Source organism: Octopus bimaculoides, chromosome 8 (genome assembly GCF_046866305.1).
Source record: "Octopus bimaculoides isolate indiv1 chromosome 8, ASM4686630v1, whole genome shotgun sequence".
Taxonomy (NCBI): Eukaryota; Metazoa; Mollusca; class Cephalopoda; order Octopoda; family Octopodidae; genus Octopus; species Octopus bimaculoides.
The window spans coordinates 69,744,845-69,762,612 of record NC_142935.1 but is presented as its reverse complement, the minus strand read 5'-3'; the positions used below and the strand labels follow the sequence as shown (position 1 = coordinate 69,762,612).

General features: G+C 32.7%; 1 protein-coding gene across 1 annotated transcript in view; it reads left to right on the top strand.

Moving 5' to 3' along the window:
- LOC106867808 (atrial natriuretic peptide receptor 1) overlaps positions 1-17,768 on the top strand; it is an 898,165-nt gene that overhangs the window by 555,686 nt on the left and 324,711 nt on the right. The window contains exons 9-10 of the mRNA XM_052970159.2: positions 244-327; positions 16,992-17,069. Coding sequence (XP_052826119.1) covers positions 244-327; positions 16,992-17,069 — 162 coding nt within the window. The remainder of the gene's footprint in view (positions 1-243; positions 328-16,991; positions 17,070-17,768) is intronic.

Here is a 17,768-nt window from a genome sequence, read left to right as displayed (position 1 = left end):
ACTTTGCCTTTCATCCTTTCTGGGTCGATAAATTAAATACCAGTTAAGCACTAGGTTTGATGTAATCCACTTGTCCCCTCCCCCAACATTTCAGGCTCTGTGCCTTTAATAAAAAGGATTGTTTATAAATTGACATTTTGGAGTAAATATGAATCCACTGCTTCAAGTTTCAGTATGTTAAATGCTATACCTCTTTAATTTACCTCAACATAACATTTCTTTTTTCTAATTTCTCTATTTCAGCGCCAATCAATGACAAGTGCACCTTCTGTCGATACATTGGCATTAGATACTCACCAAGTCTTCACACGTACCGGTTATTACAAGGTAAAGTCTAACAGCTTGTACTTAATATATCAATGATAATTATGCGTGTGAATGCTGTGTGCCAGTGGGGTGAGGTATATAATGTCTATGCGTGTGTTTTTTTCTGTGTTTGTTTTGATTTCAAGTCATATTATTATATATTTACACACGTACACACATACACGCACACTCACACACACACGCGCACGTTTGTACAGCTGTGTGTTTGTATGTATATATGCATGTACGTGTGTGTGTGAAGTGTATCTGTAAGCATACATTATATATACTATACAATATGTATTTATACTTTTATATGTATATATATATATGTATATATATATATATATATATATTTATAATATTCATACATACGAATATATATATGTGTGTGTGTGTATAAACGTGTATATACATATATAATTGAATACACACTATATATATATGTGTGTGTGTGTGGTCATGTATACATATATATATATATTCGCACGTACACATACATATAAACGTATATAAGCGTTTATTTGTGCATGTGGATGGATGGATAGATAGATGGATAAGAAACATATTCCAACTATAACTTTACTAGCATTTTCTGTTTTCCATTAAACATCAAACTAAAAAATAAAACTTCTTTTCAGAAATTCTGATTTCTTATATGTTTTTTTACCGTTTTCGTTATTTTATTTTATTTTTTACCAAAATAATGAACATATACAGGAAATATGATCAGATGCAGGTTGGGTACGGAAGTAAATATTGTATTCACAGCAATAAATGATTAAGCAGCTTCTTCCAACCATCCTCCGCATAATACAGAACATACAAATCTCTAGCTGTATTTCTTTAATTATTTATATAAAAGCCAGCGTATCTGTTGTCTTTACATCATAATGCCTGGAAGTATGCTATCTTTTAAAAATAAATATATACATATATTTTTTTCTTCTGTCTCTCAGATTGATAAGGAACGTGAAAAAGTCACAACTTAACAGTGTGAAATATCTCATAGATAAACATACACATACTGTTATAAATAAATATAGATAGATAGAAATATATATATATGTATGTGTATATATATATATATATATATATATATATATATATATATATATATATATATATATATTTACGGTTATATATTCAGCGGTTTCAGCGTCAAACAGTGATTAGGAATAAACTAACTCTAGATTACTTTTAAAATGTTTGTGATATATTTCAACTGCTAAAGGCAAGTTCACTGCAGTCACCGTGTAAAAAAAATTCTCTCGCGTTAAAGGGTGTAAAAACATCATAACTGCCCAGTGCTGCTGCTTATATAATTATACATTTTTATATATAAATCAAAGGTAGAACAGAAGAAACACAAAAAACGAAAACCGTGAAAACACAACATGCGGGAAAGGGACGATAGCACGACAACGACAAACAAGACAAAACAGTCGAAGTCCGGAATATCCACGTAGGTTCGCCCACTTAACTCCAATACTACTCGAAACCGGCAGGCCAGGGACTTAAGCTAAGACCATTAAGCAAGGGCAAGGCAAACGAATGTACATATCCGAAAACAAAGAAGTAAATAACAGAATTGGTCTTTCGACTATAGGACGAACGTAACATATGAAATAGAATTATACATGTGTGTGTTGGTACTCCGTCGCTTACGACGTCGAGGGTTCCAGTTGATCTGATCAACGGAACAGCCTGCTCGTGGAATTAACGTGCACGTGGCTGAGCAATCCACAGACACATGTACCCTTAACGTAGTTCTCGGGGGGATATTCAGCGTTACACAGTGTGACAAGGCTGGCCCCTTTGAAATACAGGTACAACAGAAACAGGAAGAAAGACTGAGAGAAAGTTGTGGTGGAAGAGTACAGCAGGGTTCTCCACCATCCCCTGCCGGAGCCTCGTGGAGCTTTAGATGTTTTCGCTGAATAAAGACTCACAACGCCCGGTCTGGGAATCGAAATCGCGATCCTATGACCGCGAGTATGGTGCCCTAACCACTGGGTCACTGCGCCTCCACAGAATTATACATATACAATGGACAAACGCCTTTCGGATTATATATATATATATATATATATATATATATATATATGTACCTAATCGAGGGATGCATATATGTATGTTTGCGTGGGGGGTGCGTTTGTATATGTATATTATATATATATATATATATATATATATATATATATATATATATATATATATATATATAGATATATATATATATAGAGAGAGAGAGAGAGACATTATAAAATATAATATAATATATATATATATAATATATAATATAATATAATATAGATAGATAGATAGATAGATAGTTGGATAGATAGATAGATAGCATAAAGAAATTATGTATGAACTTGAATTTTAGTAAAATTGAATTTCATGAAATCAGGTCGTGATAATGCAATATCTTAAACCTAAATATTGCGTGATTGATTAGTTTTCTGGCAGAAATCACGGAGTATCCACTAATTTTTTTCATAAAATTATTCTTCATAAATATAGACTCGTCTTTGTTTTCTTCCCTTCCATTTCTTAACGTATATATGATTATATAAGTCAGTCTCTATGTATATGTAATTTTTTTTTTATATAATTATGTGTGTATGCATGTGTGTGTGTGTGTGTGTGTGTGTGTGTGTGTGTGTGTGTGTGTGCTTGTATACATTTATATGTTTATACATATGTATTACTGATAGATAGATAGATAGATAGATAGATAGATAGATAGATAGATAGATAGATAGATAGATAATGGAGTATCGTTTTCTGCTGTTTTCATAAATGACTCCTTTCGGGATATTCAAAATTTAATGAATATTTCCGTTTCCATTGGCTTTAAATCAGAAAACAAACATTTTATGAGGGTTTTGTTTTTTATTTATTCTGCCGATGTTCATTAAAAAGAATTACCTGTTAAGCACACGAAAGATACATATTCATCTCCTTGGTTCTAGTTGTGTTCTGCTATCGAACTTTCGAACAAAGAATTCTATATTTAACAGAGAAATTTTAGAATGATAATTTTCTTCAGAAAACTTGTGAATATGATTTTCACGTTCTTAAAAGTCGTATAAAAGAAAAAAAATATAAAAAATTTTAAACCTTTTTAATCTGTTTTTGCCGCATCAAAGTGGAATGCCAAGTCCTAGTTATAATGTGCGATTCACCAAGGCAAAAATCAATGACAAAAGAATACATCTGGGATGCATTTATTACAGATTCCTTCTGTTTTTTTTTTGTTCTTTTCTTGTTTTTTGTTTCTTTAGTTATTTCCTCCAGTGTCCATTTCTGATGGCAACAACTATCAGTCAAAGTCAAAGATGATTGTGTTTTGGAATGAATGTCACTCTTACAGAATTAAGTGATTTCTTTAGCTGTTCTGTTATGAGAATTTCTTCATGCAACGATAGTAATGCCTTTTGAATTATTTCTTGCGTTTCTTTATTTGATGCTATTTCTCACTAATATGTTCTCAGAATGAACAGGAACGAGCAGATGCAGTAGAGTACTGCACGAAATAGTCTACAGGATGTCTTCATTAATCTTCTCGAGTGGACTACGACGTACTAACAAATTAGGACCATTTGAAATGTAGTAGCAGCATAAGTGGCAGCAGCAGCAGCAGCAGCAGCAGTAGTAGTAGTAGTAGTAGTAGTAGTAGTAGTAGTAGTAGTAGTAGTAGTAGTAGTAGTAGTTCTCTGTTCGCTTGCCCCCATGCGAGTTTCCATTGCACAGCATTATGTGGCTGACACATATCATTGTCCTTTACAGATGTAGTTTTCTGCGTGTATACTTCATCCAGTTGTACTTCTTTGTGAGGTTCAGTTTGTTGATTGAGATGTTAATGTATTGCATTTCGTATCTGATTAGTTTTAGACTGTTATTGTTTGGTTTATTAGATCAATATTTTGCAAGGTGGTTGCTGTTTGTGTTGCGTTATATTACCGAGCGGTGATCGCGTTGTCTGGATTGTACAATTGTTTGGGGAAGATTCTATAGAGTAAGTGTTGAGAGATTGGTATTGTATGTTTTATTGTCGGAAGGTGACTGAGTAGAATTGTTGTGGAAGTTGTCATGTGTTTTTTTCTCTCTTTATCTTTTTTAACGGGTGATATGCATTGTGGGTTGTGTTACATAGGTAGTCATTCCGTAATTAGTGATATTGTTGTTGTTGTTGTTGTTGTTGTTGTTATTGTTACATTTATTGTAAGGGTAGCAAACCAGCAAAATTTTTACCACGCCGAACAAAAGTGCTTATCGTCATCAAATTCCACCGTTGTTGACTTTGCTTCTCCCCTTTTCGGGGTCGAAAGAATTTGTATCACTTGAACATTGGAGTAAATGTGATCGACTAACCCCTTCTCCCAAAATTCCAGGCCTTATACTTATGACAGAAAAGATTATTACTATGTATGTTTTATTGTCGGAAGGTGACTGGGTAAAATTGTTTTTGTGTTCGGTCCTTGCAGCCAATAAAGAAAGGATTATAAATAATAATAATAATAATAATAATAATAATAATAATAATAATAATAATAATAATAATAATAATAATAATAATAATATTATTATTATTATTAAAGCGGTGATCTGGCAGAATCGTTAGCACGCTGGGTGAAATGCTTAGCGGTATTTCGTCCGTAGTATGCTCCGAGTTCAAATTCCGCTGAGGTCGACTTTGCCTTTCATTCTTTTGGGGTCGATAAATTAAGTGCCAATAAGGGGTCATTGCAGTCGACTTACTACATAATACCAACAAAATTCTGGCCCTCCACCTATGGTAGAAAGAGTATTATTATTAATATGAAAGCAGCGAACTGGTAGCATAGCACACCGAACAAAATGCTTGGTTGCATTTCGTCCGGTTTTACGCTCTGAGTTTAAATTCCACCATGGTCGACTTTACCTTTTATCCTTTCGGCGTCGACACTGATGTCGCAAATATGAAACTGTGCATATTATTATTATTATTATTTCATCTTATTTCTCCGAACCGAACATAATTTTGTTCGCAGTACTTAACTTACGAATTGTCGTTCTTTTCGAAGATTCTAAGAAATTGAATAATATTTTACATGTTTAAGCCAGTATACAAGAAGACGCAGTATTATATAATTAATGATATAAAGGAGTTCTGTCGGATATTTCTCTTTTATTCATACTAATTTTTTTTTATTGTTTGATTTGACGTCATATCGATATTCACACCCATAGCTTTTGTTATGTTGGATGTCTAACAGTTTCTATTTTAATAGAAATTGGATTTATATATATTTTTCAACGTTTCCTGTAGTATAGCTTAGTTTTACAAGCCGGATAGGTTTTATTGTTTTCATGTGAGAAGAAATCATTATGTTACTTTCATTCGAAAGAATTTAGCCTAATTTTTGGATCAATTACATTCCTTATGGTGTGGAATAAGTAAAATAACATAGGTCAGAGCAAATATAACTCAAATGTGAAACTGAAAGTATCAACATGCATATCTTGAAATACTACATGATTCTTAGTGAATTTGTGAAAGAAAACTGTGTATTCAGGAAAGAAAATAATCTATTAAGTGATTCTTCAATTTTTCTAGATAATAGCCATAAGAATATGGTTGGAAATCATACACAGATACAAAGTCACCAAATTAGTTGGGCAAATATGGATTTGGTTTTGTTCGAGTCACTGCGTTCGCTTCTCACATCAATTCTTTGGATGTGAGAACATAGTCGGAGCCAGACCAGTAGCAAAATTTGAGTTCATACGTCTGAAAAATATATTCAGAAGAAAGCAGTGAGAAAGCTAACGTAGCATTATTTCAGTAATATAGTGGGGTTTTCTCAGTAACCTCAAATAATCAGTTAAGGGTAGTTCTGCCAGATACCTGGGTTAGTATTATGTACTTAGAGAAAGCAATACCAATAGAAATGCCAACTGGATCTCCCCAAGACAGTGGATGAAGAGCGAAAGTAAGGTTCGCATACCTACCGCTTATGCCCCACGAATATCGTTATCAACGATTACTGTAACTTTGTATTAAATCACCGTAATGATATTTAAAAGCATTATTATTATTATTATTATTATTATTATTATTATTATTATTATTATTATTATTATTATTATTATTATTATTATTATTATTATTATTATTATCAAGGCAGCGAGCTGGTATATTGCTAACACGCCGGGCAAAATGCATAGTGGTATTTCGTTTGATGCTACGTTCTGAGTTCAAATTCCGCCGAGGTCGACTTTGCCTTTCATCCTTTCGGGGTCAATTAAATAAGTATCAGTGAAACACTGGGATCGATGTAATCGACTTTATCCCTTCCTCCCAATTTGAGGCCTTGTGCTTCCAGTAGAAAGGATTATTATTATTATTGTTCAGTAGTTTTATTTTTATAACGTGCTTTCACTTCACTAACGAGCGCAGCTCTGTGTGCCTTGGGTATGTGCTGTGGTTTGCTGTGATGCTTTTATGTCATTTCACTCAGTGTGAGGCTGCATGCTCATAGCAATGTTTCATTTTCAGCAGTCTAGAGACACATCTACCTGTCTATCTAGTTATGTATGTATGTATGTATGTATGTATGTATGTATGTATGTATCTATCTATCTATCTATCTATCTATCTATTTATCTATATATCTAACCAACTAACTAAGTAGCTAGCTATCTACCTCTATTTCCCTGTGTCTGTCCACCTGTCTGTATGTATGTCTCTCTCTCTTTCTCCCTATGTATACATATATATATATGTATATATATATATATATATATATATATATATATATATATATATATATATATATATATATATATATATATATATATATACATGCGTTTGTGTGTGTGTATTTAGAGGAATATTACCACGGACACCGTAGTAGCTCTCAGTTATGTTCCAGGTTACGGCTAACTACATCGATTAGTACATAGCGTCTATGACGTCTTGGCGTTGTCACTCACATTATGTAAAAGAAATAGAAGCCTTGAACACTGGGTCAATTCAAAATTTTGGGATATGTAGAGCAAGTAAAAACTGCTGCGTATGCGCTGTGCATTGTTGAGGGACAAACTCTTGTGAGGTGCTGTGAGGTGACGAGCTAAATCACTCTGACTAATTTCAACAGGTTTCAGCAATTGGTAAATATTGATATCACTAAAAATAAATATATTAATTGCGAATAATTTTCCATAAAGTCAGCAAATTATATAAATTAAATTTCTTTTTATGCTTGCAGTGCAAGTAAAATTATCTCAAAATTTTGGTTCAAACAACATATGTGTAAAGTAGTTGAATTGGTTCAAAGTAGACAGCAAAACGTATCAGATCAAAGTTGAACAGCATAATTAAAGTGTTCGGAATTCTTAGACTAAACATCTAGAGACATCTGTTTCATTTTCATTTAGTATCTTAAAAAGTTATTTCCGATTTTAGACAATTTTTTATGTAAGCTATTATTTTAGTCTCTAATTATCATGACAGATTTTATTAACTCGAAAATTTATCTAGCAAAAATCTCCAAGATAAAAAAACAATATCATCACTATGACGCCTCTTACATTCAAACATAATCATTTTGATTTCATCGTACTTCCCTTGAGAGAATATCAAATGAAACCGAGAAGTATTCGTTTAAATTTGAGCAACAATTTTACTGGATGACAATTACAGATTAATGAGAATGTTTTTCTAACAGTTTAGAAATATTCTAAATATACTTCTTCAAAGTATACATTTTTTTTTTTAGCTTCATGAGTTGGAAAATTAGTTTGCGTGAACATTAATTAAACGTAATTTTTTCTTCGCCTAAGTATAATAGGTATGAGGGAAATATGATAAAGTAGTTATGCTAAATCAGAGAAAGATATATTTAAGTGTTCCACTGAGAGGCTCTCCAATAGAATTACAACTAAAATTTGGAAAGATTGTGATAACATGAGAATACTTTCCAAAGCACTAAAGTTCTACTATGTATGTTTGTGTACGTGTAAGTGTTTGCATGAACGTGTGTTGTATATGCGTGTGCATGTGTTTGCGTGTATTATGTATTATTGTATGAGTTTTTTTTTCTGGTGTTGAAGGAGATTTTTATTTGCTAGGTAACTGGGATATTATATGAATGCTTGACTGGGATATCTATATAGTGGTAGAGTGATGGTACAGTGAAGAAAGAGCGATACCAGCGTCATATGGTAGCATTAACGTTGTGAGAGTTAATGCAACTGCAGGGTGAAAATAAGTAGTCATTGACGAAGAATATGAAGAATATCAAAGATTTAACTGTAGCATAAACAATGTAGCAAAGTGATTAACTTCGAGTCAAGCGTTAGAATTAGCATGATGCAGTCTGCATTTGATTGGCTAAACAAATAACTATTTCATACAAACTGCTATCAAATTCCTATCTTATACATTAGTCCTTTCTGAATTATTTTGCAAGCAATTAGTTGAGCTAATATAATTGATAATATTGATGGAGGAGGCTATGAATAATAAACCTACCAATATTCGCAATATGTGAACTGAGAAATATCAGAAATTATCAATAAAATAATTGAGATGGAAAAACGAATAACACCAATTATTTTTCTCCATAGTATACTGACCATTTCTTTCTAATTTTGGAACAAAACCAGCACATTTGAGGAGAGGGTCAAGTCGATTATTTATTTTATCCCCCTCTAAAGCTGATTTCGACGGAATGTAAAGAACTCTTTACATTCAGAATGTAAAGAACTCAAATAAATGTCTCTTAGTAGTTTCCCGATGTGCTAATCAGCTGCCTTTTATATTACAAATTCTTGATTTCTAACAAGGCACAAGTCTACTTTTGTAAAACAAACTTCGAAACAACAGTCCTTAGAGCATCGTAGTAAAGAATGCATCAAAAAGACAAAATTGGTCTCAGCAGTTCTTGAAGTCAGAGTACTACTATATCGGAGCAGATGGAATGCTTCATCGTATCTGCTCCGATACATAGTATTCTGACTTCAAGTACCGCTGAGACCAAATTCGTCTTTCATCTATCCGAGTTTGATGTAATAAGCACCAATGCAAGTCGATGTATAAGTATAAATGTAAGAATCTCGGATCGAATTCCATGGGAATATTGTTCAAATTCCGTAGTGGAATTCTTGACTGAAATATGTAATCCACCATCCAGATTAACACTACCTTCTTGCTTCTTTGGTTCTTTTAGTGGAACACACTCTATTAAAATCATTTGAATCAAATCACCAGTTTGAGGATCATCTCTCTCTCTCTCTCTCTCTCTCTCTATCTCTCTCTCTCTCTCTCTATCTCTCTCTCTCTTTCTCTCTCTCTCTCTCTCTCTCTCTCTCTCTCTCTCTCTCTATCTATCTATCTATCTATCTACCCCGCTCTCTCTCTCCCGCAATAGTCTCTGAGGCCCTATGATGACACTTCCCTCCCTTTAAAATACGAAAAAAATTAATGACAGTGTGATTAAAAGTTCACTTCCCAACCGCTTGGTTTTGGACTCAGTTCCACTGTATGATTAGATACCGTAAATTTAGATTGACAAAATAACTTGCATGTCGTATTTGGCAGGAGGCAACTGTGAAAAATCCATCGCGATACACACGCACATGTACACACACCCATACACACACAGTGGTATGTGTGTATATATATATATATATATATATATATATATATATATATATATATATATATATATATATATATATATATATATATATATATATATATATATATATATATATATATATATATATATATATATATATATATATATATATATATATATATATATATATATATATATATATATATATATATATATATATATATATATATATATATATATATATATATATATATATATATATATATGGCTAATGAGAGAGATGGAAGATGGAAGATACAAGAAGTTTTATTAATCACTAAATTGTTTCGACCTATCTGGCATCGATCCCTCACAAATGCAGTACAAATACTATGAAACTGAACTCGCTTTACCGGTAAGGTACCAAGTATAAACCATACGATTTGTTATCTTATATATATACATATATATATATAACATGTCTCCAATGTATGTCAGTATATTTCGGAAGGATCTAAATATCAGCAAAACGACAACATTCTTTAGGAGACCTGAGAGTTTTGAGGATGCAGTCATGACATGTGCTGCCAAAAGCTGTAGCCAAAGACGCTATAGATCAACATCTCCGATGCAAATTTACAAAGTACAGTAAGTATATAGAGTTGTAAGATGGAAGAATCATGAGAACTTTAGAGAAAATGCCTTGCAGTTTTTAATTAAGACCCATTGCATCCTAAGTTCAAATGATACCAACATTAACTTTAATCCTTCCAGTTTTGATCGATGAAATACTCAAAAATCAATGCGCGTCGATTTAAATGTACTGTCCATTCCGCTTGCCACAAATCGAAGCGCACTTGATGAAATTAATCAATCGAACATGAAGATGCCTGCTGATCACCAATAGGTCAAAACTAGGATTTTCATTGAAAGCACGAATATAGCAAAATTTTAATAATAAGAAATTTTAGTTAACAGAAATCAGATTTTCAGAAAAGCTTTGTTCTCTGGAAGTCATTTCATACTTCAGGTACTATACTGGATTACTTTAGATTAGGATAAATTCTATAATATTGAACACATTGGTGATTATCTAAAAAAGAAAAGCTGATTAATTCTGGATAACATTCTGAATGTACTATCAAAGAGGAATATAGTAGCCCTGTATTATCACAAAATTTAACTGATTTTAATTAAATTTCAGTATTTACAACACAGCAGTAGCCTTGTAACAGCAGAAACCATTTACAGTGTTTTCATACGATTGATTTTATGCTAACTTTACTCTATATTGAAGTTATTAAACTTGGAATCGAAACTAAATCGCTAAACTTATACGCTGAAAACTCCTAAGTAGCTTCATTATTAGACACGACAGGAAACAGTGAGTATGCAGAACTGTTAGCGCATCAAATTATTGCTTATCTGCATTTGCTCTTGAAGTCCTGAGTTCAAATTCCACTGAGTTGAACTTCTCCTTTGAGCCTTTCTTAGATTTTCTTACTCGCACACCCACCCCTAATGGGAAGGGATAAGTAATGTATGTTTGAGTTTGTCCTCCACCACCGCTTGACAACCTATGTTGATGATTCGTTTACGTCCCCGTAAAACAGAGGTTCGGCAAAAGCGCCCGCTAAAATAAGTATCAGGCTTTAAAAAAATGATAAGTACTAGAGTCGATTCCTTCGAGTAAAATACTTCAAGACGGTGGTCCAGTATGATCGTGGTCCAGTGATTGAACCAAGAAAAAAATTATATATATATATATATATATATATATATAAAAGGGTAGGGCAGAGAATCGATAGATAACTAGATAGAGCTGCGCATAGCAATGTTGTAGGCCAACTATTTACTTAACTTGATATTCAGTATGTTTATCAAATAAAATCTATCAATCAGTTCAGTTTCCAATATTTCGAAGTCAGTATATTAAAATTCAGTGGATTTATATTCACTCATTTTCCCCCTTTTTTTTTACATTTCATCCTCTTTATCTCGCTAACTGTCAGACATTTCGTCTATATTCCAATTTCGCCAAGCATCTATCTAGATAACTATATCGATAAATTTCATGAGCCGCCACGCAGCTAAATAATTATATTCACTCTATTAGTTTCATTTCAGAAATGTCTAGAACCATATCTGATATCAGCTGGAAGACGATAACCGTTTCATTTCTATGATACTCTATAAATAGGGTGGAAATAGTGATATTCCAACTCCTATTTACTCTACGTTGGATGCATCACACTATTCTCTGTGGGCCTATGAAAGACCATGAACATAACAACTTCTGTTTACGAAACCAATAATGAACGAGGATTACATTTCGTTTTATAAATTAAGCGCATAAAATTATATAATTAATACATTGTGATGATTGCTCAGTTTTTAACGAGGTCTTTTTGTCCAATCTTACGCTTAATCGTCATCAACTAAAACTAGTTTCTGTGGAATGTATTTTCTGTTACCATAAAAAGTGGTATTTGGCGTCGGATAATTGCCGATATTATATTCCCTCTTATATTCTGACCATCGGTGGATATTTCTTCAGAGGGAAATAAATATATTTACATATTTCGAATTGATTCTCTGTCTTTTCGTTATCTTCCATAATCATTCGCTCATTCATCAATGCCAACTTTCATTCAGCCGCTCATTTCTTCACTAATATATCAATATACCTCATCGATTTATTGGCCTTCGAATCTCCAATTCCATTGTGAATATTTTATGAACCATATCGTCGGTCAACGATCTATTTATCACATTGAATGAGGACATGTATTATCGTTGATCCTATCGTAATTGCAACCACCTGATGCTTCATATACTTTTTACTCTTTAGTGTGAAGATGTTTAAACAAATATATGCACTCTATTTTCTATCTGTCATCATCGATCGTTCAAAGCTTTTACATCAATAATAAACGTATATTCCATCGATCAACAACAAACGTATATTTTTCCTAACATTTTGACGTTAGATAGAAATTAGATTCATAATTCCAATCACTTTCATTTATTCATGATACACTCTTCGTTCTTGTTCCTCTCAGCCAGAAATTACAGTCAATTTCGTGTAGACCAACTATTGCTGATATTTTGTTTGGAATGAAATTTGTATGTGGAAGAAAAAAATCATCTACAAAACTACTTCCAGTTTCATTCCTATTTTCTACCTATTTGTGAAAATTATTACTTTCTTGCAAATGAGAATGTAAAGATACCATAAACAAATAGGATCTAAATTGGGGTCAGGTTACTGTTGATGGGATTTTTGGACTCTATAATATGCAACATAGAATGTTTACTTCTAGTTGTGTGCCTCTAAGATGTGACATCAATATACAAATGTGTTCCCGAGATTACAATTACTGAAAAACCTCTACAGGGTTTAGAGAGAAAGGATACATGATCTCTTATGATAGAAAAGATTAAATTTACTTGACAAGCTGCTACCAATACTACACATGGCTATTATATGATAACAGGTTAGCTGTTTGATCCTGAAACAAAACTCCCCTTAATAGTGATCGTAATTTTCCTTTAATCACAAGAACACGAAAAAGAATAATACCACAAATGAACTTCTATATTGTCACTCTATTAGAAATAGCAGTCGAATCTCCCTCAATTTACACCATGCTAACTTAAAATGAAACTACATAGGGATGGGGCAGGTTTAAGTAACATATTATGTCTGAACTTAGGATGGGGCCGCCACGAAGATCTCTTATGTCCAACGCTTCTGATCAGAACTGATCCAGACCTAAACAACAAATGCAGAGGGTCACGATAAGGTAATTTATTGATGCTGAATCTAGATTCATTATAAGACTTGGTCCAAGCATCTGGACGTAATGATGTTTTCGTTCATTATACAGCAGTCATATTAATTACAGCAAGGTACAATCATTAGCAATGTTGGTAACGATGGAGTAAAATATCTTGTACATTGGCTTTGGTTGTTAAGGAGTTACTTGCAACTGTTTCTGTTGCTGTTGTTGCTTCCCCTCAAGTGAACCCCTGATAGGTTTGCAATAAACCTCTTACGGTTGTGATGGTCATCTTCTCTTGACTTCTGACCATATTATCAAGTGTACATTTTATTATCATATTTTTATTTTTAGAGGATAGTTTGATTTCATTAGACTATATATAGAAGTAGAGGTGCTATTTCTTTCAGGTCGGTAGACCTTGTAGACATAATTATGATTATATATCATTCTATTCTTGGTCATTTGGGTAAAGTCAAAACCAGATCTAACAAAGTGTCAGACAGCAAATTTGACCCTCACCAATCTGATTACACCAACTAAATATGTGCTGAGACTGAGATGTCTTAATTTACTAACTAACTAAATACAAAGTAAATGATCTTTCTGCTAGGGTCCACCCGTATGGCACCAGAACCAAATTCATTGATTCCATTATTTTTACCACATAATAAATCGTAAACAATGATTCGTAAACAATGATTGTAAATTAGCTGTACTACGCGCACTCGCATGGAAATTGATTAATATATCTGACCTTCAAGTGATAGCTAAGAGGTTTATTCGTTTTTTTACTCGTCACAAGGCCTGAAATGTTTGGAGAGTGGGTGGGGGGGGCAGTCGATTAGATCGACCCCAGTACGCTACTGGTACTTAATTTATCAACCCCGAAAGGATGAAAGGCAAAGTCGACTTCGGCGGAATTTGAACTTACAACGTGAAGAAAGACGAAATACCGCTAAGCATTTAGCGTGCTAACGTTTCTCCCAGCTCGCCGCCTTAGCTAAGAGGTTTATTAAAGGAACACTTCACAAATGCGTATGAAGTTTGTGGTATGATTGTCAAATAATTGCAATCCAAAATGAAAAACGTGTGTTTGAGTCTGTGTGTAAGTCTATAGGTATATGTGTTTTTGTATGATAGAGACGGAGTGAGGGCGAGAGGGAAAAAAAGAACGCAGTTAGGAAAGATTGATATAGCTTTGGCCCAGTGGTTAAGAATTTCGATTCACAATCGTCATATCCAGGTTTCGACTTCACTACAAAGCATCCCGTGCACTTTTCTATAGCTTCGGGTGGACCCAAGCCGACTGACTAAAAGTTGTAAACCTGTCGAATGGATCATAACTGTTACAGCCTTGTTACGCAATATTTCGAGTTGATTTAACCTGAGCATTATGTTAAACGTATAAAGTGACTTACACGCTTACTCAGTGAGTTGATACTTCATTTGGTAGAAGATTGGGAAAACTCATCTTTGAAACCGATGAAGATCCATTTACTTATACTTTATTTTTGAGCAACAATAGCCTCTGGTAAAACTTTCTAAATTCTGAAAAAAATAATGCAATAGCAATAAAGATTTTTTTTCCCCTCTGAAATTTAATTTAATTCAAAATGTTTTAATATCAGACAATTCATTTTTCTATAATGATTATTCATTTCCTCTAACAAATTTCTAATTATTCACAGAATTAAATAACTCCAGTCTTATACTCTTAGGATCATTTTCAGTGAGGTTGTAAACGAAATGTCTATGAATGTTTCGTTCCGTTCCAATACAAGGACCATTATTTTATTGCCGATTACAAATGTTGAGTTTCACATGAATAAACAAAAAAAGGTGTTACAACATTATTGTGTTTTATTACTTGCTGTATTATATGAATTTAATATTAAATTGTGTTAAATTAATAAAATACCCTAGAGTTCTCATATAGAAGTTGTGTTAATCACTGTTTTCTATATACTGCAAATGAATTGAATGAGCTGCTTCAGAAATAAAATTAGTGTGTCTGTAATATAAATCATGACGATTTATTGTGAATAATGTTCGCTAGAAAAGCTTACAACTCGGAAAAGTTGTTAATGCTGTTGTTTGCGTGAGGACAATGTTCACTAGTTATAACACTTACGACCCCAGTCGGTTTAACGGTTGATGGTCAGTATGGTAATTAATATCAAGTGTACTTTTTTGAGCATACATGTTTTTGTGACTAAAATATTATTTCACAACTTCGTGATTTGTGTTCGATCCAAAGAAACGGAATCTTGAGAATTACAGAGGAATAATATCTTAGGGAGGAAGGTTTGCAGACGGCGTGAGCATGAGAACAAAGCGGGAAAATTGGAAAGAACACAGAGGGACTGTTGGGAAAGGGGTTCTATAACTATATAACCTCTAAGAATCAGAAGGATATGACCGACTTTTTTGTTTAACCCAAGCTCACCATCCCAATTAACAGGCACCAATGTTATATCTAGGAATATTCCACCGGGGTCGATTTTGCCTTTCATCCTTTCGAGGTTGATAAAATAAGTACCAGTCGAACACTGAGGTGGATATAATCGATTTAACCCCCCATATCCACACCCAAATTGCTGGCTTCTGCCCAAATTTGAAATTAACGTTATATTTAATGTTACATTATCCAATGTTTCCGTACTATTCTTAAGACGGTGGAGTTTTATATTTAAAACTGAGTTAGCTTCTCTTCTCAAAATGTCAAAGGACTGGATACAGGCTTTCCTCAGTATCAGTGACAATCAGCCAAATATGAACAAATGTCAGTGTAACTATACGATTTCAAGATAAGAGATTCTTGATATATATATATATAGTGTGTTTCAGTATGTATGTGTGCAGGTCTACATTTTTTTAATTTTTTTTTTTTACTTTAAATTCCAATATAATCGTAATTTACACCATCTGAATGATTTACAAAGAAACTTTCATTAAACACTATCAATTTGTCTGAAAGTTATGGAGAAACAAGGCAGTGAGAGACACACTTGTGTAGGTGGGCTCAAATTCCATCAAATCAATCTACGTTTGATAACCGATACTGCAATATTCTGGAAAGTTACGCTAACAAGGTGGTGCTACAAATCATTCAACAGTATTTCCCTGTATGCATTATAATTACTTGCTGTAAAGGCAAATGCTTAACATGTTCAATTGTGTAATTTTTTCAATATCTCGTGTTATAAAAAAATCTATCAATATTATATATTCTTGTTAAAATAAGTAGAATATTATATTAATGCTGATCACTTTTATGTTATTATTGCAGGGATCAATTGTGGCTTTGAAAAGAATAAACAAAACTAGTATCACAATAAACAGACAACTGAAAATGGACATTAAGAGGGTAAGTGCTTTAGATTATGAATAACTATATTGATGTAGACACACGGGCAGACTCAAACACATACACACATACATACATACATACATACATACATACATACATACATACATACATACGTACATGCATACGTACATACATACATACATATATATATATATATATATATATATATATATATATATATATATATATATATATATATATATATATATATATATAATTAAGAGGAATGACCAGCAAAAGTAGACTCCTATATGCTAGAAATAGATGCCGAATCACCAAACCACGAAGAATATGTTCTCAGGAATATGTTCTTGAGAACATATTCTTCGTGGTTGGGTGATTCGGCATCTATTGCTAGCATATAGGAGTCCACTTTTGCTGGTCATTCCTCTTAATTTTGTATGTAATATAATTTTAATCTTCGGATTTTTTAAATATGCTAGACCACTGGTTTTAATTGAATAATGTCAATTTCTACCCTTATTATGAAATTTATATCTATCTATCTATCTATCTATCTATCTATCTATATATATATATATATATATATATATATATATATATATATATATATATATATATATATATATATATATATATATATATGTATATGTATATAAATGTATAGTTTAGTGTTCCGTCAGGGTAAGATCAACAATAATGTATTCCATACACTGAGAGCTAAATATCAATCTT